Source organism: Haemaphysalis longicornis, unplaced genomic scaffold (genome assembly GCF_048455015.1).
Source record: "Haemaphysalis longicornis isolate Haplotype H1 unplaced genomic scaffold, Haemaphysalis longicornis Haplotype H1 scaffold_2, whole genome shotgun sequence".
Taxonomy (NCBI): domain Eukaryota; kingdom Metazoa; phylum Arthropoda; class Arachnida; order Ixodida; family Ixodidae; genus Haemaphysalis; species Haemaphysalis longicornis.
The window spans coordinates 265,140,087-265,165,720 of NW_027526295.1; the positions used below are offsets into that span (position 1 = coordinate 265,140,087).

The 25,634-nt window shown below is 46.3% G+C and overlaps 1 protein-coding gene across 4 annotated transcripts; it reads right to left on the reverse strand.

Moving 5' to 3' along the window:
• Nucleotides 1–234: 234 nt before the first annotated feature.
• Nucleotides 235–20,264, reverse strand: Dp (transcription factor Dp). Of its 4 annotated transcripts, none has more exons than XM_077700546.1 (7): nucleotides 20,117–20,264; nucleotides 16,537–16,614; nucleotides 10,950–11,053; nucleotides 5,472–6,044; nucleotides 4,173–4,339; nucleotides 2,465–2,507; nucleotides 235–617 (listed from the first exon to the last, which is right to left on the reverse strand). In XM_077700546.1, the coding sequence occupies exons 2-7, from the start codon at nucleotides 16,609–16,611 to the stop codon at nucleotides 518–520; spliced, it is 1,062 nt and encodes a 353-aa protein (XP_077556672.1). In that variant the 5' UTR covers nucleotides 16,612–16,614; nucleotides 20,117–20,264; the 3' UTR covers nucleotides 235–517. The 4 variants fall into 4 exon arrangements, with proteins under 4 accessions (XP_077556672.1, XP_077556669.1, XP_077556671.1 ...); XM_077700543.1 differs by lacking the exon at nucleotides 20,117–20,264 and adding an exon at nucleotides 19,880–20,021; XM_077700545.1 differs by lacking the exon at nucleotides 20,117–20,264 and adding an exon at nucleotides 19,800–19,930.
• Nucleotides 20,265–25,634: the final 5,370 nt, after the last annotated feature.

Genomic DNA, 25,634 nt, shown 5'->3' on the forward strand with positions numbered 1-25,634 from the left:
AGTGATTTTTAAGAGGAAAGAAAATTTACACAACTCAAAACTGCCTATCTGCATCAAAGGCACGTCATTACGACACTGTGTTCACAAGGAAAGCAGAACGGCAGGAAAAGCATACAGACATGTGAATGTCATTCTGTAGCACTACATTTGTACAAAGGTATGTGTTTTCAAAATATTCTCAAGCTTTTCCTAAATTCTCATGTTCAAAACAGTCTGCAAACACGAAACAATGCCTTCAGTATGCATCATTTCTCAGTCTTTATTCTCCCAGCAAGTCCACTGGCCACAGTGATCCCGTCTTGAGCGCTCCCACCGCGACAGTACAGGGACGCTTCAGTAAGGCAAGGATACAGCATACATCTAACCTTAAAAGATATCTCGGATCAGCCGTTATTAAAAAAATAAGAAGGTACGCAGGGCACAAAACGTCTGCCGTCGAGGGCAGCGGGACCAGGAGCGAGATGGTGGCCACAAGGCCACAGTGAGCCATCAATCCACCACACTGAATAAAAAGCGGTCAGTCAGAATCCGAAAAGTCCTCTTCATCCTCCGACGATCCTGGTTGGCCGTCGGAGAGCGATGCCACACTCGAATGCCGAGACGAATCACGCTGGGGCCTGCATGGAAGGGTAGTAGCGCTTCAACACTTTTGCGACCAACTTTGACAAATATCATTCTAGTTAGCAGTAGTGGGCCTCGCTGACAAAGAGCAAAAAAGGTGAAAAAGCAGAAACTGAAAGTAGCCAGGGATAGCCGTGAATATCTCGCTGCTTGGTGGACAACTGCAGCTTGTGTTGGGCTTTGTCAACTTTAGCTCGAGCCGAACATTTGCCTGCCACGGAAAACGCACACTGAAGCATGAAAGAAAAAAAAAAAAAACCCTCAGCAGGCACAGGAACAATGCAAACTATACTTGCGTTGCGTGGAACAGCAAGCAGTTATCTAAAGAAATGACAGGCATAATGTTTTGTGTAAAGCCCTCACGTGCATCTCCAGCCTATAACTCGTGAACAAAGCTACCCAGAGCAACGAATATATTACTGTATGGTAGAAAAAATTACCTAGTGCTGTCAACTCAATCACAAAACATTGTCGGGCAGAAATGGCAGCTTCGGGGGTTCTTAGAGAAATAAGGGGAAAAAAAAAAAAAAAACATGCAAGCACACCACAGGCACTACTCCCAAATGCAGTACTCTCCTCCTCAAGAATGCATATACTAGAGGCATAGGCGAGCAAATTAAATCGTGCATCAGCATAACTCTACAACAATTTTCAATGCCTTTTGCCCTTGGCTGCTACGACTTAGCATACTGAATGGGATAGGATTGTGGTGTTGGGACTTGTGATGCTTGTACATATGAATGGACTGAACAAGTGAACTGAGGCAGGCTAGTTGGCAGACTTAGAAAAGCAGCGCCAAAAACGATACAACAGGAAGAAACGACAAAAATGATACTACAGGAAGAAACGACAAACATCAGTGCAGTTTGCTTCAGGGCAGTGTCTGTCGTTTCTTCCTGTCATATCATTTTTAGCGCTGTTTTCTAGGTATGAATGGGCATTTTTTTTCTGAAGCATGGAAATGAAGGGAAAAAATTAGGTGCAGCCCTGGCAGCTCAAGCCGAGAAACAAGGCTGCAGTTGCTTTCAGGCAGAAGGAAATGGGACAACTGTATGAGAAAAACTGAATTTAAGGACTTCCAACGGAGTATGGTACTCATCAGTAGTCAGCATTTGGACTAGTTGGTTCATTTCACCAAATCAAAAACCACACAGGGACAGCCAGGAAGCAGTTGCTGGTACATCACAGGCAGTGCAGACTGGATTTGGTAACACGGTTAGGGTGCCATATGCACAGAACTGATGTGGATGCCCCCTGCACATCACCCTCCTCACTGAGACGTGTGTTCTTGCTATGAATATTGACATAAACTTAGTGTTCATTTACAGACCTATTGAAACAAGGATGACACGTGCGGTTAAAGGTATGGGAAGCGAGCATCATAGACTAGGGAACAAACTCGTGCAGAGGACACCTTGGCTAAAGAGGGCAAGCAGAGTTGGGCTCGATCTGCGAACAGGTGGATCACCCCAGAAGGAGAGCGGATTTAAATGGACAGGGCATGAGTTAGCGGTAGACCAAGAACTCTACGGCGAGTTGAGATGAGAATATTTGAGGGCAAAGAACAGATTCAGTTACCAGTCTATGGCAGAGGCTATCCTCCTGACGCACATATCAAGAGGTCGATGAAGATGATGAACTGCCACGACGGTTGTACAAATTTAGCAGCTTCTCATTGCTTGATAAAGCAGACACAAAGCTGTTATGCAAAATATCACCCGAGAAAAATTTTCTGTGACTGGCTCCCCAGTTGCACATTTCAAAGCATAGCTGGCAGCATAATTAGTACTGAAATTGAACTGAACAATTCCTGCTCAGTGAATTGCAGCATATAAAAACTTACTCGCTTGGTTTGGCAACCACCTCCGAGCCAGCCTGGGCCATCTCTGCATTTCGGAAAATAAAAGGCACCAGTTTTTGTTCAGCGAACACTCACACGGGCACGACATGAGCACCTGCTTGAGGCGCCACTCAAACAGTACTTACGTCACCGGGCAAGCCTGGTGGGCCCTGTGACAAACAGCACATGTAGCAAGTGGTGGGCTCCACTGGTCGATTAAGAGTGGCAACTAAACTTCAAAAAGTTTAGCACAATTCAACCAGAGTGAGGGACTTCAAATAGACTAGCGAAACTACCGGTCTCGGCTGAATCAAAGGCTTCGCACCAGAGCAAAGCGCACAGCTGGATAGCAAAGCACTTTTATCTGAGGCGACCAGTGAAACAGTGAGAACCCGCAGCAGATATAAAAATATTTGTACACGCTATAAAAGCTAAAGGCTGACCATACATTTTCGCTAATTAGTACAGACCATGCCAGGCTTGTCTAAACCGCTCAAGTACTCTTCATTGCGTAAAGCATCATTTGCCAGCAAACACTTAACTGTATACTAATTTGTAGGGCTGTGCAAATACGTGGCAACCTTTGCTTCTGAAGCAAATAGCTTGCGACAAATTCTTCAGTATGTTTTAGTGGGTAGCTCACAAAAAGGCTCATGATATATTTTATGCGGAAACAACTTTCACCTCGTGTGGGGATTTCAACCACTCGAGTTCCCTTATAAGCGTAATGAGGGTGTGACTATTCTGACAACCTATGATTATCCCAATTTCCTTGAGCAAATAAACCAAATGGCAGTTGTATGATTGTTCCTGCAACCTCTAAGAAGGCAACTTGGCATGCAGGGCAGCACAAAGCATGCAAAATTAAATTGACTTATAAAACTTCACAGGCATTCCCAAGGCATGGCCTTATGATCCTCGCTTTCGAACCGTCTTGTTGCGAGTACTTGTCTCAGTGCTAAGAACAATGCCTTAATTCTATTTTAAACACCTGCGCTGCAAATGCCGTGAAAGCACAAAAATCGTAACTATGAGCGCCGCTACGGACATTTCACACCTGATATAAATGTACAAAAAGCAATAAGACGTAAACAGGTGCAACTACCGGGTAAGAAATGTGCGTAGTTAACAAACTAGTTTTGAAAGTGCTGCGGTGTCAACACCTTTTTGTCGGGAGGACTTAACCTGGGTGTTAAAATATGAAGAAAGACAAGTTTGTTGTTATTCCCTATGTTGTAGATAAAAAAAGAATAAGAGAAAAAAAAAAAAGTATTGCACATCATTTGACCTGAAAACCAGGGCTTGTGGCAGTGCACAGCTAGGCCTTCTTATCCAAAGCATGTTGACTGGGGCTGCATGGGCACAACCACATCATTGTGATGCGAAATGAGGTGCAGGTGGGCAGAGTTCACCCAATGCCAAGGAGACAAGGAGACTCCAAAAGCACCTTCCTCTGGCGCTCCAGCCCCAACCAACCCATGCGCTGTGCGTTAGCCTGGCGCCGCCTTCAAAGTGGCACTCAAAGCGGGATACTTACGGAACCTGACTCATTTAAACGCGCTGCAAAGAATAGACTTTAAATCATTTCTCATTTCCAACAAAGCCCACATGCTTGTATCATTGTAACAAATGCATTGCATTTCCATGCTTCAAAACACTTCAAAAATATTAATTGCTCAGGCTGCAAAGTGTGAAAGGAGTGGACACTCACGGAGCACGTAGGGCTCGAGGCTGCGGGGCACCATGCGCCGTGCCCTCTCAAGGTCATCTTGGGAGCAGGAGCCCTTGTCAAGGCCCAGAGCCAACCCCATGCGCTTGAGGACCTCGATGTCGTCGTGGATCTCAAACGTGTTGTCGAAGTGGAATAGGTACTCCGACCTGCACCGCAACAGCGGGGAGGAAGGGGGAAACCCTTTTTTTTTTCAATCTCTGGAAGAAAATACCACGCAGCAAGCACACGCACGATCCTTGTGTTTTCTCTTCCCTTTGTAAGGGCTGGTCTTTTAAAATGTGAAATGCCCTAGGGCCACCAAATTACATAAACGGCCGCATGGCTACACTGATTGCTCCGTAAGTTCATAAACGACATGGTAACAGCCTGTAATTTGATAGCACGTGTTAAAACAGGAAAACTATGCTTGAGTGGAAAGGCAGACCCACCTACAGCCCCTGCCGCTGTTGAAGGGACCACGAGAGAAGACACAAGTTTGGTTCATGCAAAGGTCTGCCTTGTGCCAACAACAATGACACTGATTTTAATAAAAGATTCAAACAATTAACCTAGGCAAAACGAAAAACGGTGGAAATTGTGGCGATTCACCAGTGCCCTTCTCGCCAAGCCTTTATGACGTCACAGGAACTTCTTCATGTGACTCGCAGCAGCAGAATTGCAATGGTGCAGCCAGTTCTTGCTGAAGCCACTCATGCTTACAACTGGTGCAGCTGGCCCCTTCTTTGCTAGCCTCGTTTTATGTGCAAGTATTTTTTGGTCACTTCCCCAGACTGCTGTCTGCCCCTCCGTAACACACGACGCAAGATCTAATAAAGGGGCCTCTATCTAATAAGTAGTCTCAGGGCTAGGGCTACTCATGCAAAAGTACACAGAGGTATATGTGCAAAGATCCCCCCCCCCCCTAAAAAGAATACAATGCCGCACAGGGCTTTCTGTACATTTTTAAGTAAATCTTTCCTTTCTTTAGTAGGGTGGCCATTCCACTGCACAAAGGGCCCAGCACCTCAACTCAACCACACTGCCTTTAAGCAGACGTGGGAGTGGAGACCAGTGATAGTTATACAGTTAAACCTCGCTACAAGAGACTGTTACAAGAGACACTTGGTTATAAGAGACACTTGAATGAACGCGGTTTGGTTGGTTTTCCTATGTTCCCCATGTTAGTGACATTGCATACAAGAGACCTTGGTTACAAGAGACACGTAAGTGTCTCTTGTAACGAGGTGTTACTGTAGTTACAGTCCAGCTCCTCGGCCTCATCCAGAAGCCCGTACGTACTTGTCGCTGGAGATGCTGCAGTCGATGACGGTCTGCTTGTTGGTGTTGATGATGATGAAGGGCAGCGGGATGGTGGAGGCTGGGGCGGGGCCCTGGCGGTTGCGCTCCAGGGCCCGGTTGCGCTCCACCAGGTTCTTGTATGCGATCTGCTGCAGCAGCAGGTCGTAGAGCTGCTGCCGCTTGGCGGCAATCTGCTCCAGCCGCCGCTGCTTCTCCTTCTCCAGCCGCTGGCACTCCTGCGCCGAGTTCGTGGGCAGCCCCAGCCAGCGGATCTCCTTCTTCTCCTTCGAGATGATGTTCATGGCCATGAGCACGTTGAGCGCGTCGTACACCCGCCTCCGGATGTTCTTCTGGTCGTACGCCTGGTCGGCGGGTCCGCCACTGCCGCCCCCACCGCCTCCGCGAGGGGGCGGCACGCCGGCCGCCTCGGGCGTCGCAAACTCGGCCACCAGCTCGTCGGCCACCTCATTGTACGAGGTGGTGCCCTTCCGCTGCACCTTCTCGCATACCTTCATGGAGAAGTGGCGCAGCCCCTTGCTGCCCTTCTCCCCACCGCCCTTGCAGCGCCGCTTGCTGCACAGACAGGAAACGACAGTGCTGTCTCCACAGGCACTTTCAAACGAGTGGGGAAAAAAAAGCCAATAATAAAGCATGTCGTGAAGGTGTTTTAAAATGTTGTGTTCGTGACTACACTGCAAATAAGGATGAGATTCTTTTTTTTTTTTTGCCTAAACTTGCTTTTGTCAAACCGATTCAAACCAAGGGAATAACTGTGCAGAGAAATGCAATTCCACAACCACAGAAAAACTGAGCGGACACTAAAGGTTGAACTACTTTTGTTACTTTTGCCTTTCACTGAAACAGCCAACCTTCCTACGATGAAACAGGAAAAGATTTAAGGGGATAAGTGGATGAGCAGCTCAATGGCCTTTCAGATTTTGTGATGTAAAAAGATGTTTCGTTTGTTTGCAAATAAAAAGGCAGGCATTTCTGTCTCATTTCCCTCCCACTTGCCAATGATACAGGGAAGCTGGCCAGACATTGTGAAGAGGGGCCACTTATAAAGTCATTCAAGCAAGGGCGGTGCTGCTACCTTAGAGGAGTAGTTGTAAATGCCCGTGCGATTCCCCAGCATGGTGGCTGACGGCCGGACAGGTCGCATACCGGATAGCTCCAGTACTCCCACCCACTTGCCGCTAGTTGTATATTAACAGACAGCGACAGTAAAAAAAGGCGATAGGTCTCTGCTAACCCACATAAATCTTCTGACTGTACTTCTACGACGTTGAAGCAGACAATGTTTCTGCCACTTTGCTGTGCAATGTTTTTGCAATTTTGCTACAGTCACCTTGCTGCTATTGAGAACCGCACAGGCAGCTCATCTGCTTATCCCTTAATTAAGTCTTTCCCCAATTCATTGTGAGAAAATGGACGATGCTCTTTTTAAGTTTATGTCGTAAGTTTAACTTAAGCATGGCAATGTACAACGCCCATACTCTGTCTATACCGAGGGAAGCTTAGCTTTATTGTTGGAGCAGCTCTCGGACATTAAGTGGGACACCATAGAGTTAAGTGAAGATAGAAGAAAAGGGAAGGCTTCATGGAGGCATATTGTGTATTGTAGCAGGCATATTGTGTGCTATTAAGGACGTCAAGAATGGAAGGAGCACAAAGTGGGATTCTTGATTTACACAGAAAAAGCAGGGAACATGGAGTAGTTCTTCAGAATTAAAGGCCAACTGCACTCAAAATTTCGACCGCGCGAAATCACTGTTCCTGTATAGTATGACTAAAAAGACCGCGATGTACGAAGTATGAAAAATTTCGACCGCGCGAAATCACTGTTCCTGTATAGTATGACTAAAAAGACCGCGATGTACGAAGTATGACGCCTAAAATGTGCGTAATTACGCCGCCAGCGACCAGCAAAAATCGACGATTTTGAAAACGAAACTGGGCAAAACGCGGCCATTATGCGCAGGCGGAAGTGACGTATCAGCCGTCGGCGCGAGCGGCCAGACGGTTCTGTGGCCTGGCCTGACGGCGCGAGCTGTGCGGACCGGTCGATGCGGCCGGCTCGGCCAGCCAGGAGGAGAGTGTGAGCGCGCGCGTGCGCGGGTGTGGGAGGCGCGCGGACAAGCGAGCGCTTGTCCCGCAAGCACGTGCGCTCTGGCAGCAGCACACCGACACTCGAAAAGGAGAGAACCGTACGGTCAACGAAGCCTCTTCGGAGTCATGAAAGCCAGGCGTACCGGCACGAAATACGAGTTTCCTGGATTCTCCCGCTGCGAGGCAGGCCGATCGGCCAAGACGGCTGGCATGTCACTTTCGCTAAATGGCTGTTTGCGCGACACGCCGGCAGGTGCTTTGTCGTCTGCAAGGGCGCTATTTTGAGTGCCTGAAACTGAATAACCACGGATTGCACAGAGCTACCGGTCGCGTCGCAGTAGTTCTTATGGTACCTACTACACATTTCGAAGGCATTTAGCGAGGGTGAAATTTGAGTGCAGTTGGCCTTTAATGAAAGAGTCTCAGTCGTAGTGATCAAGCTAAAAAGAGATACAGGTTAAAGATAGTACAAGCTTATGTGGTAACAGCTAGCTACGATGATGAGGCCACAGACAGTTTCTATGAGAACATTGAATTGGCAATGAAGAAAGGAAAAACACAGTTCATGATTGCGATGGGAGACTTTAATGCAAAAGTAGGTGAGAAGCAAGCAGGAGAAAGGTCAGTGGGAAAATTTGGAATTGGCAGTACCAACTGTCGAGGAGATACACTGGTGGGATTTGCAGAGAAAAATAACTTGAGGTTAATGAACACATTCTTCTACAAACAAAACAATAGGAAATTGACATAGAAAAGTCCCAACAGTACGAAAAAAATTAATATGAAATTTACTGAATTTGAAGTGGCAACCCAGGTATTGTGCAAGATGTAGAGTTGCTAAACAAGATTTGGAACAGCGATCATAGGATGGTTAGGTGCGAAATCTCAAAAACGAAAGGAAACTCTTAGAAAGTAAGAATCATAAAGCTTGGCCATGGGACTACAAATAAATCTGAATGAGTCCAAAGTAATGATACGTAAGCATGCTGAAAGTTCCCTCTTCAGCTTAGGTAACTCAATGCTAGAACAAGCGGAAGAGTATAGGCTACGGAAAAGTCGCTGGAGGGCGCTGCAGTCTCCCTCTCCAGGTGTATGCGGGAGCTGCCGCCGCTTTAGTGCGTGCGTTTTTTTGCTGCGTGTGTGCTGCATTTCTCGCGCTAGGTGAGGTCTCGGTAAAATTTTTTTCGACTTATGAAACCATAATCATTAGCATGTGTCCAGCAAGTTTGGTTTAAACTTAGAGTAGCTACAGAGTTCATTTTGCCAGCGCTTGTCTTGCCACCTGCTAGAGACGCGTCATCTGCTACGCGCCGCTCGACCGGCCGAGTGCCAAGGAGATTTCATGAAATGAAACGTGTTGTTGGATGGTCATTGGCTGCCGTCTTTTCGCCAGCAAGGCGACAGCTGTTCAATTTGTCACAGCGTATTTTTCTCTCTTGTTTGTTACTTCCTTCACATGTTCGCGCTCCGGGCATCGGAATTTTATGGACTGCACAAGCACTGAGGTTTGCAAGAAATGCGAGATAAACATGAATGATTATGGGTTATATGTTATTTGTGACTCTTGAAACAATCAGCTGCCTCATATGAAAGACGCGTTAAAAAGGCACTTGCTATTAAAGGGGTGCGCTGACTATTTTGTTCGTCATTGAAGGAATTTTCGCTCGCAACGTTTGTCACACATTGGCCCGCTTGGAGTACAAACTATGGGTTAGGGTGACAATGCGGCGGGAACAACAGTACAGCTTGTCAGGAGTCAGGACTCCAATGACGTTCAATTCCTGTTTTCTACTATTTATGTGTTTTTTCATGACCCTGTAGACACTTCTGCGACAAAACGTGATTGCCTTGTTGTGCTATAAAGCGAGACTTCTAAGACTGAGGCGGCTTCAGATGTATTAAGGCAGGCTGAGAAACAGTGAAGAGAACGGAAGAAAGCAAGGCCGTCGAACTCGGAAGTTTTCAATGCTAAGGCGCAACAGGGAAAGTTTTCGCCTATTTTTTATCCTCACCGCCTACAAAAAAGAAAAAGAAAAAAAGAAAATAGAAGAAAGAGAGAAAAAAAAAGGCAGCGGGATTAGCCTCCACTTTTAGTTTTACCATCTTAGACATCGTAAAACGACTATACGGAACACCTGCCGAACCTGTTTACAGAGCTCCCAAACCAAAGAAGATGCCCGTGGCCCGACCAACCACACCTGATAACCGTGCGTGCTCGCGATTTGCACGTGCTAGCAGTTGCCAAGTCCCCTCCGTCGCCCTGCATCGCCCGCAGCACTGATCTCCCCAACTCGCGAATGCGAACAATGGGGCTGCCTGGCTGCATGTGCGCTTAACGTAGCATGCCCTAAGCACAGCAAGCACCCCTCGTACGCCCGGGAAAAGACAAGGCCGCCACTTCGCGAGAAAAACAGCGCTGCGCCCTCTGGACAAACTTGAGCTTTGCCTCCCTATAACTACCTTGGACAGTCGTGAGTGCTGATCCAAACCACGGGAAAGAAATCCGGCACAGAATAGATACGGGCTGGAGTGCACTAGGCAACCACTCCCTAATAACGAAAAGTAAGCTACCTCTGTCGCTGAAAAGAATAGCATACAACCAATGCACGCTGCCCGTGACGACATATGGGGCACAAACTTGCTAAACAACTGGAGAGAAAATTAAAAACAAAGGATGATAGCAGCAACACTCAGAGATAAGAAACACACTTTTTGGTTTAGGAAACGAACTCGAGTAGAAAATATCCTAGCCCAAATTAAGAAAAAGTAATGGCCTTGGGCTGGCCATGCAGTGAGAGGAAATGACTACCAGTGGGCCACCAGAATAACGGAGTGGCTGCCGAGAGAGGTCTAAAAGAAGGGGGAAGGCCGTAAACTCGATGAAGGAATGGAATAAGAAAATTTGGACGCAAAGATTGGACTCGGGCCGCGCAGGATAGGAGCGGTTGGAGGTCACGCATCTCTTTTATAGGCACTGCAACTGGCACAACAAGAAAGGGCCTGCCGTTTGTCCCTTAATGGCATGCCAGTTACAATGCTTCACATATTTCTTTGCAGTGCAAAAATGTTTTCATCCTTCCATTACAGTCGCAGGCAAATTTCGAGGATTCGTTTTCTGGACTGCTCCAGTATTCCCACCATTTTCCAGCCCACACCAAGTGTAAAAAAGACACTGGCAACCGTACCATTGCCAGTGACCAGTACCTTATTAAAAATAAAGTTGGGATTTGCTACACTTCGCCACTGCAGTCCTAGAGACATAAAAACTCGTTCCATATCAGGCACAATTTGATACATCCAAGTTTTACATGATGTACTGAAGTTTGGCTGCACAGACGTGTGTGGACATCTTACAAAAAGCCCACTCACAGGTCGGGAAAGTCTGCATCGTCTTGTGCTCGCTTAGCATTCCAGTGAGCTGCGTCAGGTGCTTGGGCTCCCGGTAGCCGGCAGAGCGAACGCTGGCTTAAAATCTGCATGAGGATTGAATTCAGCATCACACAAAACACCAGCAATAAACAGATTGTAATTGGCTGGGCCAACTAAAAATCTTGATCTCTGCCATTGATGGTTTAAAATTGGTGACTTAAGTCAAACAAATACCTGTTCATGACAGGCTTATCCAATTGTGAACCCAAAAGTACTTTGTTATGAGGTGAGCTTTTTGGAGAGAGGTTCCAGTTGTATCTAGTGAGAAGATGGGCCTATAAGAAAACTCCATGATTAACCATCATTTCTGTTTTTTTTATATTTCAAGGGTGTTTTGCTTGTTGAAAAGAAAAGATGCACATTTTGAGAAGTTGAGTGGTCTATGCAGAAGCTGTTAGCATTTCTGAAACACTGCAAAGTTACGCGAGAAACTGCGAGTTGCAGTTAGATGATGCAGATGTTATGAAAGGTGGCCCTTTGACATCATTGTTGTGCATGTCAGGCAGTGGCAAAACAACCATTACAATACAGCTACAGTGGATGCTTGTAACTCAAATTTGGATTGCAAGCCAGCAATGTAACAATGTTACCAAAACTTGCCAGCTGTCCAACTTCAGTTGAGCAGATTTTCATTTTTTTTTTGTTCATTAGTAGGACTGCACACCCAGCTTTTAATACAAAGTTCAGCACTCATAGCAATTTTCTTTATAGCAGACGTTACTTATTACTTTGTTGGGTCAACATCTGCAATTCTAAAGGAAAAGTATGGGCAAAATTTTGCTGAACACCATAATCTTAGTGAGCCTTTTGATGCCTTGCACAACATGACTGGGTCTCTGCCAATATTGTCGGCCTGTCCTATGTCAGCAACCTAACCTTTGCCCACAGCCTGAATTTTGTTGCACCTCTGCTTGCCCCTACTACACAGTTTGTGGACTGTGACTTCCATGATAGCCCTCTTGTTGGCCGCTTGCATCATAATTTGTCCCCTAGTCCGTGACACCCACACCAAAGGATTACACACCTATCCACAATTAGCCCGTTACTATTCCAAATTATCTTCCAAGGCACCCAGTAGTACAGAGTTTCTACTCCATAAGCTACTAGAAAATGCACTTGGTTGTACACCATCCTAATAAAAGTGATGCCGTTAATCTGCTCTTCCCTACTTTGCAGCATTTCCTATAGTTCATCTCATAAGCTACATGCAGCACTGTGGAGGCTACATTGTTATCAATAGTGCGCCCACTGAGGGCGCCTAATCCGCCGTGAAGGGGGTCCTGAAAGGACACTCCCTTCTCCCCTCTCGGCAAGTGGCACCGCACGGCCCCGCGCCTTTTGTCGCTTCCTTCGCGGTGAGTTAGGCGGCCTGAGGGGGACAACAATGTAGCCTCCACAGTGCTGCATGTAGCTTGTGAGATGAACTATAGATTCTGCATTCATTGGTCAAACATTGGCAACACACTTTAAAAGAATTATACTTCTTCCTCTCATTTACAATTTTAATCTCAACCCCCTGGCCTCTTCAGAATGCTTCCATGACTGCTGCTGTTCCCACTGATTTTTTAAAGTTATATTGCACAACCTATAACAGCCTATGGAGGGATTTGTTTCTTCTGTTTCTGTTACATTGCATTATTCTGCCAATTTCTTGACTACCCAGTTGGTAGCATGAACGTAACTCACAGTTCAGTAATCATTCCTATGCACTCACTGTTCTCTAGGCCAACGAAATATAGATTGCCACTTATACTGTTACTTTAGTATACAGCTTGAACATGTAGTATGATGGCTCTTATACTTCTATAGCCCATTCATGCGGATTAAAATATTAGAATTACTATGCAGAAAATTTTTCCAGACTTCCGGTACCTTTTGAGGCCAGGGCAACCAAATTTTATGAACAATGTCACCATTTAACAGGTAGACTGATTCCATAATCTCCTGCCGATTCCGTTCCCTGCTGCTTTCTTCTCCCCTTTTTCAGTTACATGTCAGCACTGCAAAAGGTTGCCAGATTTTGGCATTAATTGCACACAGGTGCACATAGAAGCTCCCCGTTACAGTCACTCTCCCACCCGTGTTGCTGGTTACACCCCAATTTTTGTCTCATCTGCCAATATGAAGTCTCTCTTTTGTCGCTGTTAAACGTTTCCTCCTCTTCAGTGTTTGCTAAATCTTTGCAGACACGGCTAGTGTTATTGGCCAAGCTTGCCACCATGTGACTCTCGATACAGTGATAGGACTGAGGAGGAGGAATAAACATTTAATTGAGCAGTCAATGTTGTTGGGTTGACCGCCAGGTGGGGGCCCTCCTTAGTCCAGGAAGCCCTGGGTCTTGGCGGCCTGTCTCGCCCGGTCTACCAGATGTTGTTGGTGATCCGGGTTGGAGCTGGTCAACCGACCCTCCCACTGCTCAAGTGAGGGATTTGGGTTTGGGGCAAGGGATGGTGTGTGGCGGCACTCCCATACCATGTGGTAGAGAGTGCATGGCTCCACGCAGAATTTACAAATGTATGTGTGCAGTGTCGGATGCATTGAGTGTAGTAATGTACCATGTGGAAATGTGTTAGTCTGTAGCTGTCTGTAGATGACCGTGTCTTCGCGAGACATGTTGAGATGTGGAGGCGGAAAGGTTCTTCGTCCCAAGCGGTAGTGGGCCAGGATGTCACTGTACCTTCTGGGGATTATTTCTCTCGTTGGGCTAATGGAAGGACTGGCTGACATCACAGAAGGAGACGCCCGGTGAGTGTGGGCTCGGGCTGCGGCATGAGCCGCCTCATTCCCTTCCAGTGATGAATGAGCCGGTGTCCATATGATGACAATTTCGGGTAAATCAGGGTGGGCCGATAAAATTTTTGCTGATGTTGATGAAATGTGTCCAATTTGAAAGTTTCGACACGCCGTCTGGGAGTCTGATAGGATGATGACATGTTCTTTGCCAGTGGTAGCTGCAAGGGCAATGGCTGCTTCTTCGGCGGTGTCGATGTCCTTGGTAGGTATAGAAGCTGAAGCTAGCTCCAGTCCCTGGTTATTGGCTATGCTGATGGCGTGGGCTGATCTACTGGGGTATAGTGATGCGTCCACGTACCTAACGTCAGGCCGTTTCCCGTATGCAGTTCGAAGAGCTTGAACTCTTGCCTTGCGTCGTGCTTTGTTGTGGATCGGATGCATATTTCTTGGTATTTGGGCGACAGTGATTTTCTCTCTAACATGTAGAGGAATGCGTTGTTTAGCGTTATTTTCTTTCGGGACTTCGTAACCCAGTTTTCGTAGGGTGTGTCTTCCCGTCTTGGTGAGTTTTAGGCGTTCCAATTGGCTAGTTTTGTGGGCTTCAGCCAATTCCTCCCAAGTGTTGTGCAGGCCTAATTGCAATAATTTGTCTGTAGAAGCAGTGAGGGGTAAACCAAGAGAAAATTTGTAGGCTTTTCGGATCAAGATATTGAGTTTTTCTTTTTCGTTATTTTTCAGGGCTAGATACGGCGTTCCATACGTAATTCTGCTCGTTATTAATGCTTGCACAATTTTAATTGTGTCCTGTTCTTTGAGGCCATGTCGGCGATTTGTGATACGGCGTATGAGATGTAGAACTTGATGAATTGTAGTTTGCAGTTTATGGAGCATTGCCATGCCAGCTCCGGAGCGTCTTGCTGTAGCGTAAGTCCTAGCAGGCGGAGAGTTTTGACCTGGGGGATTGGAGCGTTGTTGATTCGAAGTTCGATATCAGGAATTGGCGCCGGGGGTCGACCTCTGGTTCGCTTTTTAAGGAGCAGTAATTCGGATTTATCTGGAGTGCAGTACAGGCCACGTCGGCGAAGGTACTGTTCGGTGGTTTGAATTGCTTCTTGCAAGGCGTCTTGCTGTGTGCCGGCAGAGCCCGTGCATGTCCATATTGTAATATCATCGGCGTAGATACCGTGACTGATGCCTGGGATATTATCCAATTGTGCTGGAAGGTCTTTCATTGCCAAATTGAAAAGTAGAGGGGATATGACAGAGCCCTGGGGTGTCCCTTTCGGTGGTGTCGGTAGTTTGTCTGTTCTAAGGTTTCCGATGCCAATTGTCGCTGTGCGGTCTGTCAAGAAATTTTGTACAAAGTTGTATGCCCGCTCGCCGCAGTGGGTTGACTGTAGGCCTTCTAATATAGCATGGTGTGTGACATTGTCGAAGGCCCCTTTGACGTCAAGGGCCAAGATGGCGCTTTTGTGTTGGCTGCTTAGATTGTCCAGGATGTCTTCTTTGATTTGCAGGAGTATATCTTGTGTAGAAAGGTGCGAGCGGAAGCCGTACATGCTGTGAGGCCAGTGATCCTTGTCTTCGAGGTAAGGGGCAAGCCTATTATGCACCATATGTTCATATAACTTGCCTACGCACGATGTCAGGGAAATTGGACGTAGGTTTGCGAAGTTTATGGGTTTTCCAGGTTTGGGAATTAAGCTGATGTCAGCATGTTTCCAGAAAGCAGGTACTTGACCCTTTTCCCATTGCTCGTTGATGTAGTGCAGCAACCATTCTATGGCATGAGAGTCCAGGTTCCTAAGTGTCTTGTTGTTGACTTTGTTGTGACCTGGCGTTGTGTTTCTTGTCAGGGTCTGAAGAGCTGCGGTTATTTCCGCCTCCGTAAAGGGTCTGTCAAGGTCTGGGTTGGGATTACCAGCGTAAGCGGACAGCCGACGATGGGTGGCGGGGATGGGACCTATGTAACGGTCAGCCAGGTCTCTGAGTAATTGTTGGTTGTCCCCTTGGTATTGGTGAATGAGACGGCGTATATGGTGTGTTGTGGCTGCCCTCGTTTCTGTATTGCCGATAAGCTTTTTCAGAATGTGCCATGTTCGGCAGTTGCTCAGCGTGCCTTGTAGTTGGTCGCAAAACTGGTCCCAGTTTTGTCTACTGAGATGATGTGCATATTCCGTGGCCTCTGCAGTAATTTGAGCTATGCGTAGTTTGAGGGCACGGTTGGTTTTCCTTTTTTTCCACCGCTTGATCATGCTTCTGCGAGCCTCCCATAGGTGTAGGAGGTGTGGATCAGTGTCAGGGTTATCGGTGGTAAGCTGAATTGTTTTGGTGTGTTTGGAAACCGATTGGATAATTCCTTCTGACCATTGCTCGATGGAATCGAAGTTGGAGGACTGAGTATTACTTATTCAACAGAGATTTAAAGAGCTGGTGTAAAAAAGAGAAGACAGCAAGAAAATGCACTTCCCTTTTACTGCTTTCACGCTGCCGCACAGCAAGCCTGATAAACACCCGAGATCTTTGCCATGCAGACTGTTCAGCCAAAGTCCTCCGGTGCATATATCTGTGCGGCTATAACCGTAGCTAGCTTTGAATAACGTCTGAATGCAAGCTGTAGGACACAGTCCTTGGCAAGCACACTTGATAGCCAATCAATGTCGATGAGCAACACCCCTATCACGCTGCGTGAAACGTTGTAGTATGCTTCCATTCTGGGATGCTTGCGGGATTTGACTGCCCCTACTAATGATGCACCAGCCTCAATGAATAATGACAAGGGCAGCGTACGTACCACAGGCGATCCTTTGGGGAGCACGTCCATGCGCAAGCCGCCACCACCGACCACCATCAGTTGCTGGCCGCTCATGTCCTGTGCACACAGAAACACAGCGCCGGACTCAGTGGGGGCCCCCCGACATGCACTGCGTCTTCACAATAAATCACCGTTTGCTGGCACCCTCTCTGGCCCTTCGTTGCACCCAGTGCTGTTTGTAACCCTTACAACCATTGCAAGTTTGCCACCTCCATTGCAACGACAAGACTGGCTCATTCAGCAATGTCAACTAATTTCCTAATGATTTTAAAATGGGGTGGTTAATTTTTGTGCCAATTAATCAGCAAAATCAATGAAAGTGCCATGTTTGACTGGTCTAGGCCAAAAATGTCCCAATGCAAAAAAAAAAAAAAAAAAGAGAGAGAGAGGAAAGAATGAATAAATACATCAGCTTTCCATTAATTAAAGCACAGAGGTGGCAGCTGTCCCCATGCTCCCATTACAGACATGCATGTCAAAATGAGCGCTGTAGCACGCAGGCAAGACTTCCTCAAATCTCAAAGCTACTGACAGATGTAGTAGCAAGAAAGATCATCAGTAAAACCCCACCCCCGTTTCTTTGAGATAAACCCCTAGGCACTGAAATTGTGAACCTACACAAAGGATTTCGGCTCTAAAGAAGCTACAATAGGAGGACGAGAGACATACAAATATTGAAGCGGTCAACATGGGTGACCTTGTGGCCACCTGTGCCAACACAGCAATTTTCCTGGAATTTAAGCCTGCGCCCGCTGCAGCTCAACTTTTCATGGGAAGGAAGATTAGGCTAAAATGCATGCTGTACATTTGCTATTTTGGCTAACATCTGGAATTTTAGTAGGCTATAACAATGCAGTTCTAATGCCAAGAATAAGTAGATATATTTTTATACGTGTATAGAACCCAATCACAGGGCTTGGTTTCCTTTGAATTCAAACTTATCCCAGTGAAATACTCGCTCCCAATCCCCCCCCCCCCCCCATCCCCTCGAGATTTCTACGTAGGTTTGGAATGTGCAACTGTAAATGAGACTAAGTCCTTGCCTGTCATTTTATCTGCTGCATGTAAAAAGTAAGAAAAAAAAGCAATGCCAAACTGAGTACCATACAGTGAATTGTGACACAGCAAACGTGGCACACTATTCAGCAATGGCAGCGTTTCTTGGAAGGCAGCCAAGGAAAATGACCTTTCCTCATCTTGTAGATACGTTCTCCCAGGCCAGAAATGCAGCAGCATGCTATTCATGTAACAGAATTATGGCCTCGGCTATTTTGGTTGTGGCACGGTCATCTAATCACAGGCATTTTTTCTAGTGGACGGATACACGGCGCACAAGCTCTGCCAGAAGGGAAATTGCAAAACTGCAGAGTTACGGTACATTTTACAATCATTTACTCCATAAACACGAGTGAAACGTTACATACCAATCTAAATTAACTCCATCACATTCTTTGTCAAGAGCTCTCGTCATAATGCCATGAGGTTACATCTCTTTGCAGAACAAAGCATTCCCAGTTTGTACCTACACAGGTAATTAAGAAGCAACGACAGTAAGCTGTTGAAAAAAGCTAGCTAGTTACAGTAAACCTCACTAGAAGAGCATCAGACCACAAAATGTGAAGGGATTTTTCCTGCACTATTGGTGGGATACTGATCAAAAGGGTTTGTTAAATCAAATGTGTGTTGAAAAAAGTAGTCAGAGCAAGTTCATTTCTGAAGCACTACTGGTAGGCTACTGGTTTACCAATTAAGCAAAATTGGAAGGAAGCTTTGTTGGTGCCCCAAAGTTAGGCCTTTGCATGTCCTAAGCACCAACTGTTTCCAATGCCTCATTTGAACCATAAATGGCAGCTGCAAGAGGCGAAGAATAATACAATGTAAAGTCCCTGAATAATTTAGACTGAAACCATAATTTGGTGTAACCATTATCACTTCTGAGCTCTCGTAACCATTAAAGCTTTTTTTTTTTTTTTGGCGGAATACCAGTAATTTTATCGAACTGCCGTTTCATATAATACACAATACAGAGCCCAAAGTGTTCTGCTACTTAAATTTCAAGGGGTGAGTTAACACAACAAAGGCCAGACAAGTCAGCACACAGGGCAGAGAAACCTTTAGGTGTGTTCATTTGAATTTGGAGGGCCTGATCAAATTTGCACCGCAATAGATTTACCACAGCTAGAATGAGTGCTGGTAGAACAGGGCTTGCAGCGGTGCATAACAGTAAGATTTACACTAAGTTCTGAGTATTCTTAAGAATGCAAAGGGTATTTATTCTAGGACAAGATTTTAATGCGGTCAGGTCTTTTTCCCGCTTGAGACTTAATCAGAACACGTATCAAACGCTTGCAACGCATGAGTTTTCCACTGCACCACCTCAACTCTCGCAACTTAGTCCATTCACAGTTGCACATCACGCTCACAGTTTTGGCAAAATGCCGACCTCAACAGCAACACACGAGATACGAATTAGGAAATCGGAGGGCGTAAATCCAAGGCAAAATCGTCACTCATTGCACCCGAAACAACACAGATGAAGTACCACAATCATTTCACAGGGCGATGACATGCTTCGTCAGCTAGACCATAAAAAGAGTGCTTGCAAAACGACACGTCGCTGGCTACGGCGTCAGTTTACGTAAAACCGCACGGCACAGGTCAGCAAAATTGACTTCTAGGGATGCTTTAAGATATTCCCACACTCTAGGCGTGACTGGGCTTGCGCAGCAGAAATAAGAAGTTTATTTTAACTTCTCAGAAAACGCCTTCCACGTAAACCGTGCAACACTTCTGGCTTCAACGTAGCAGCGAGCTACGGCAGTCAAGGCCTCAAGTGAATGGGCAGTTCGACGTTTCTATCCCGTCCATTTGTCTGCCTGTGATCGCTCGGATCCACTGTAGGTCACTCGTCACGTTGCGTGTCTTGCGCGGACAGCCACCCTGCTGGCATCAGCCTAAGGGCATTCTTGCCACCCACGTAGCCTAGCACTTCGCGGCCAGGCTGCGCGCGGCCCGAGCACCGCGCTAAATCGCTAGTTCTTTTCCCTGCTTTTCCAGAGCAATCAGACGAGCACAGAGCCAGCAAAGGGCTCCAGTTCGCGCTTTGTGCCGCAGCCACCGTGACGGGTCCGGCAGGAAGGCGAAGAGTCGGGCAGCCCCAGCCGCGATTTGGCGCGAACTCGTGGCGACCCAAGACGCACTGGAACGGGCGTACGAGCAACAAAAGCGTCCCAGCACTCAACTATGAGATTTCTTGGCAAGTCGCACGGGCGATTGCTTCACGGTGATCGCATTTTTCACCGCAACAGCGAAGCGAGCTCACCTCAACGGCCGGCAAATGGCGCTTTTTTTGGCGCCAACAGGCGAAGCGCACTCGGCTCAGGTGTCGCCACCATCTCGCCAACTTCAAGCGGTGCTTCATCTGTTTTGACCCTTTCGCGCGGGAGATACAAATCTCTTAAAAATGATGCCCACGCCCACCCACATCTGCGCAATGTCCACCACAATTGAACAAAACAAGCTATAGAAAAAAAAAATTCGGGGGACGCTTATAACTTGCCTAGAATGTGAAGGGGAAAGCCTAGTTGGGCCTTCTCCAACTCTGCGGCCGCTCTTGTCACCACTTCACCAGCCCAGCAGCTCCTTCCTAAGTTCGTGCCGCCCGCTCGCCATCAGCAGGGGCCTCATGTTCGCCCCGCGTTCGCTCATGCTCACCTCCACCTTTCAAGTCGGCTCGTATTGCACGTTCAACAGCGTCCTACCCTTCTTCGGCGCTGCTGCTTCCCTCTCTCGGCGCGCGCTCCGCCTCCCTTTCTCAGAATTCGCCTCTCCTGCAATTTCCCTGCACCTCCCGGCTCACGATCCTATTTTCGCGGTTAACACATTGCTGTGCAAGGCGTACGAAATGTTCCGCACAAAAGTACAGGTTTTGGCAAAAAAAAAAATAGCGAACAATTGCAACAATCAAAATGAAACTACACACAGACTGTGCGCGTCATATTGCGGTCGTTCCGGCCCTCCTCCTGGCCCAAAAACGGTGGATGCGCTGCGTAACTTCCACAGTTTCTCGGCCAGCTGCAGGACTCCCAAACCGAGCGTTTGCTCGCCAATACCGCGTCATTTCGAAATGTCTGCCGTCGCTTTAGAGAATCTGGCCCCATCGTGCCTCATGGTCTCTTAAGCTTGCGATCATCCAAACGTTTTCTCATATGTAATTGCTCATTAATGAGCAACATCTGAGAAAACGTTTGGATGATGTGGTCTTTCACCGTCAAGGTCATCAAGTCATCGCTTCGGGGCCGTTAGGTACATATCCCTCGACTAGTGCGGCCAGCGAGCCTCACTGAAGCAGCTAGCCGCCGAAAACGTGTGCATCTATGTGGAGTTCAGGTCGGGCACGCGGTCAGGGCAAAGACAAGCAAGTACCGCCCATAATTACAACATAATGATGATTAGACTCCCCCTTTCAGGTAACAAGGGTGTGCATGCTGCCGCCAAGGCACACACTAGACCGAGGGGCTATCACCCTGAAAATGAGATGTTTGCCACTCCCAATTCAAAACGCGGCATCCAAAACTATATGCTGTGAGAGACAGCTCAAGAGGCACTAAAGCAAACCTGCTCTCTCTGGCACTCGCATCAACGAAGACAGAACGGCCGGGGGTCAGCGACTCGCGTATACAACAGTCTTCACAGATGCTGCGGACTACGTGCGTACAAATGCCGAAACAGCAGGGGTAACAACCACACTGCACTCATTACAAGTGTCACCCTTTGTAAGTCCACCATCCTCCAAGTGGACTTTTAAGTGGCGGGTCGAATGATAGAATAATTTCTAAAATAGTCACCTAACTCATAGACCAAAACCCCCTGAAAAGAACAATCAAGATCATCTGGATGACTGCCCACTGATCCCTTTGCGGCAATCCAGTGGCTCACGCTCACGCTTGCTCACCGGGCACTGCAAGAGGAAAACGAGAGGACAAGGCACTCGCTCGTCACATACGACATCACCCAACACTACATGCTCACATGACGCACCTTCCCGCCGCCAGCCGACCAGCGAACAACAGAAAAAGAAGTAGCCCTTCGACAGCTTCAAACTAACACATATACACACCCCACCCAGCTACACACCATCCATCCCACAATATATATGCTACCCCCTGTGCAGGTGCTCTGGCCACCCATGCATGGCTACACTCATACGGCCTGGGCATGCCAAAACCAGACCTTGATCCAATCCCTAGTCCAACTCAAGAGCAGTGGGACAGTGAGATTGCCAGCTCAGACCTGAGTAAGCAGCTTCGGCTTGCTGAAAGGGCGAAGACGCTGGGCTGCGCCAATGGCGTCCTGGGCTAAGAATCCTGCCCACTAATCAGTTCAATTTCACTGTTAGAGAGTTTTGCTTCTAATCCTCCACTCCGAAAAACTCTGCTGCTGTAATGCAATACGAACGGACTTGATTTAGAACATTGCAAGATGACTATTTATTTCAATTACCACTACTTGCCTGGTTGAACCAGTGTGTACTTCAAAGTCCCAAGCAGCCTTCAGAGGGGGGCACTGACTTTTGCACTAAACAGAAATTTTATTTCTGTCTCTGAGGTGTGTGGTGTGCATTTGCCTAGTGCACGTGTAGCGCGTCCTTTCACTGCAAATAACATTCAAGTTTATAGGGTGCGGTGGGCAGCAAAAGAATTGAAGGAAATTTAAATTACACAATGGCTATGTGAATTTCAGTTTGTGCTAAATTCCAACATTTTTCACATGGAACCTTTATTGCCTCACTACGATGGATATTTCTTCATTGAAGGTTTTTATTTTTCAAGATGCTGGTGAGGCAACACAGACTCAGTAACAATGCCCTTTCAAAGAACGAGCCCCATTTCATGGTCCCTGTTCACTGCTGCCTGTGATATCTGCAGCTACCACAGACTGTGATTAACAGGAATTACAATAGGACCACTAGCGTGACATTTCCTGTACTCGGAAATGACGTTATAAAGGCAGTGCTGGCAGAGGCAAGAAACTCTTCGCTTGTTGGCAAGCTTTACCCACTTGCTTGGGCAGTGTTCCATTGATCCGGTGGCTCTTATCCGGCTGTCACGCACCACACACATCACTCACACTCACCACTGCACATGACGGTGCACCACTTGCACTTCCACAAGACACGACACACCCACCCGGGGTACTCCTACACTGGGTCACTTGTTGGCTGGAGCAGCAGGTGGTCTCCTGGCTTGTGTTAGATACTGTGTGCTTGGTGTAGTCTATAGCTACCAGGTGTCACCAGCTTGGTCGGGCTAAATTCCAAGCACATAGTGGCTCTACTGGTATAGCAAGCGGAAAAACGAACAAAAACTCTCCATACACAAAGCAAACACTGCAACACTGAGAACATAGTCATGCATACTTAGATATACAAAGTGATCTTTTCCACAAAGCCATCATGAAAGGACTCGAGAAACTAGACTGTGGCAAGCCTTTTTAGGAAGACAATAACTTCTCCTTTTATAAAAATGTTTCTCCCCTCCGTGCTTGCAATAGACGCGTGATATTCCAAGGAATCTCGTGAGCTTAAGTGTAGGGCAAGATCATCTCTGCATAGAATTGTAGCGATAATATGATACAACCATTTATTTGAACATTTATTTCTAGAGCGATTCACGTTTTGTGTTGCGAATGACTCTGATAGTTTCTTCACCACTACTTCTCTTTTCAAATTTGCTGATATTCACCCCCGTTCACCCATGCCCTTTACTTGGACCAATGAGACTTGGACTCTCCTGTTCCTGATTAAATGTGCTACGTCTTATATGATTCATCAGCTTGTTTTTGCTCGGTTCTTTATGTTTTGCACAATTTGAGTTCTCGTTCTGCATTAAAGTATTCCCTGACCCGTCTTTTAAGTCTAGGCTGACAACGTTTATGTAAAGTTCGCTTTTTTACAAAGCACATGCCTATTTCTGGTTTCTTGACACTGTGTTACCGCCAAGCGACAAAGTTGGAGATGCATATAACTTTCAGTGAACAAGCACACTAGTTGATACTCTGACCAAGAAGTAAAAAAGTATGTTTTCGTTTAGGCTTTTAAAACCTGCAGTTTGCCTTAGTAGAAGATTGCTGCAAGAAGTCCCCATAGCTCTTCCTTAATAAGCATCGATGAATTTGCTGATGTACTTTCAAGTATGGGTCGCAAAAAGTGGGTATAAGAGGCGTGTTTTACCCTTACACCGGTTCAGTGAGTTAGCAAAGCTTTGTACCGCCAAAAAGAGTAGCTAAAGGCATTGTGTTAGCTTCTCCTTTCCACCTACATACACGCCTTGTTTCAGTCAGTGTCATAGTTGTCCGGATCACTTGAAATTACTCAACCTTTTTCATGTTCTTGAAGTCTTGATCATCTCACCACGTCGACATAAATCACAATCGGCGAAGGAAACAACGCAATAAGGGACCTTTAAGAACTTTTCCTTGGAAGCATGTGTTTTGTGTTGACTAATGTGTGTAACAACAATTCACTTGGTGTGTATGCTACCTGGACACATAGTGCAGAGGATGAACTTTGCTTGCACCCTTGCTTTATTTTGATGGATATACACAATTGCAGTTCTTTTTGTGGCAGGTGCTACAGTAGAGAACTACAATCGGGCCATTTGCTAATGCTCTAACTCATGTGTATGTGAGAAGCATACGAGCACCACACAAGATACTTTTGTTAAAGTGCCTGTGACTTTATTGATGTACTGCAGTAAAAAATAAAAGCAACATGAAAGCAAAGCTTGTTTTAGCGTACTGGCTTTTTGCGTGCATTGTAAACGGCAACCTGTTTGGTGGTGCACTGGCTGTCTGTGTAGGTTGCCATAAAATGTAGCACTGCGTAAATGTGTAAAGTGCACAAGAAATGGAACTGGATAGGTTATGGACAACAAAATTTTCAAACCATGAACTAATTTTTGACACCTGCCTTTGCAGAAAATCGCTGCAAGAGATTCTCACATGAGAAATCGCTGTAGCTGTTTTTGAATCCTGCTTCTTTTTAAAACGTCGATAATGCATGTGTGACGTTTCCAAAAGCTGGAAGGCTACACCTCTTTAGAAATTGCCTCGCACACATGCAGACTTAGAGCTCTACTTCTTGCTTTGTTGCCAGTGTCTTCCAAAGCCAACACACAATCCAATTGAAACCAGTTAGGGCATTGAAATTTTAACTAAAAATGCATGAGAGATGTTTGCATTTATACCACTGGCTTGGCTGAGAGTGCTGCATTAACAGCACTGCCAATACTGTCGATAGGTCGCCGTTTCAAACTGGTTGTCTTGTAAATTAAGCTGCACTTAGTAGAAAGATTTCCTAGAAGCAGGGGAAGTATGCAAACAAACATCTTTGCGAGCACTGTTTCAATGTCAGTTTCTTTTTTTCTGGGAATTTTTGGAAGCAATGTGCTTGATATACACAAGCACATTTTCTTGCATGCAAGACCGACCATTTTGATGCAATGTGCATGTTCTCAGATGCAGGTTTTAGACTGTACTATTAATTGCATGAAGTGCACATTTTGTGACAGCACAAGGATATGTTTTTATGTTGTTGAGCCAAGATTACTGACAGCCCAAGACAAACAAAAGAGGCATTCAGTTTAAAGCACCATTTATTAATTTAAGCTCCTCAAAACATATGTATTAGGAGATCAGGAAAGAGCAGTCCAGTCATAGATGTGCATATAGATGGCATGAAAACAAAGATGTGAAAACTAAAACTTTATACAAGCACAGCCAGTGACACACAATGTTCACACAAACAAAGGCAAATAAAAAATTATGATCAACAAGAAAAGCGACACGTCAGTGTAATCATAATAGTGCTCACACAAATTTTAAGCCAACTTAGCCTTACCATACTGTTTCTGGTGGTGTTACAATGTACGTTGCATAGTTATTGTTTCTTTTTCCGCAACATAATTCTTCCGGCTCTTGCTTGCAGGCAAGCCTCCTTATTCGCAATCAACCCACCTGGCCTTCAAAAAGCAATTGATGCACTCCCTTTAATATTATCACAGAACTTTTACCCAGCT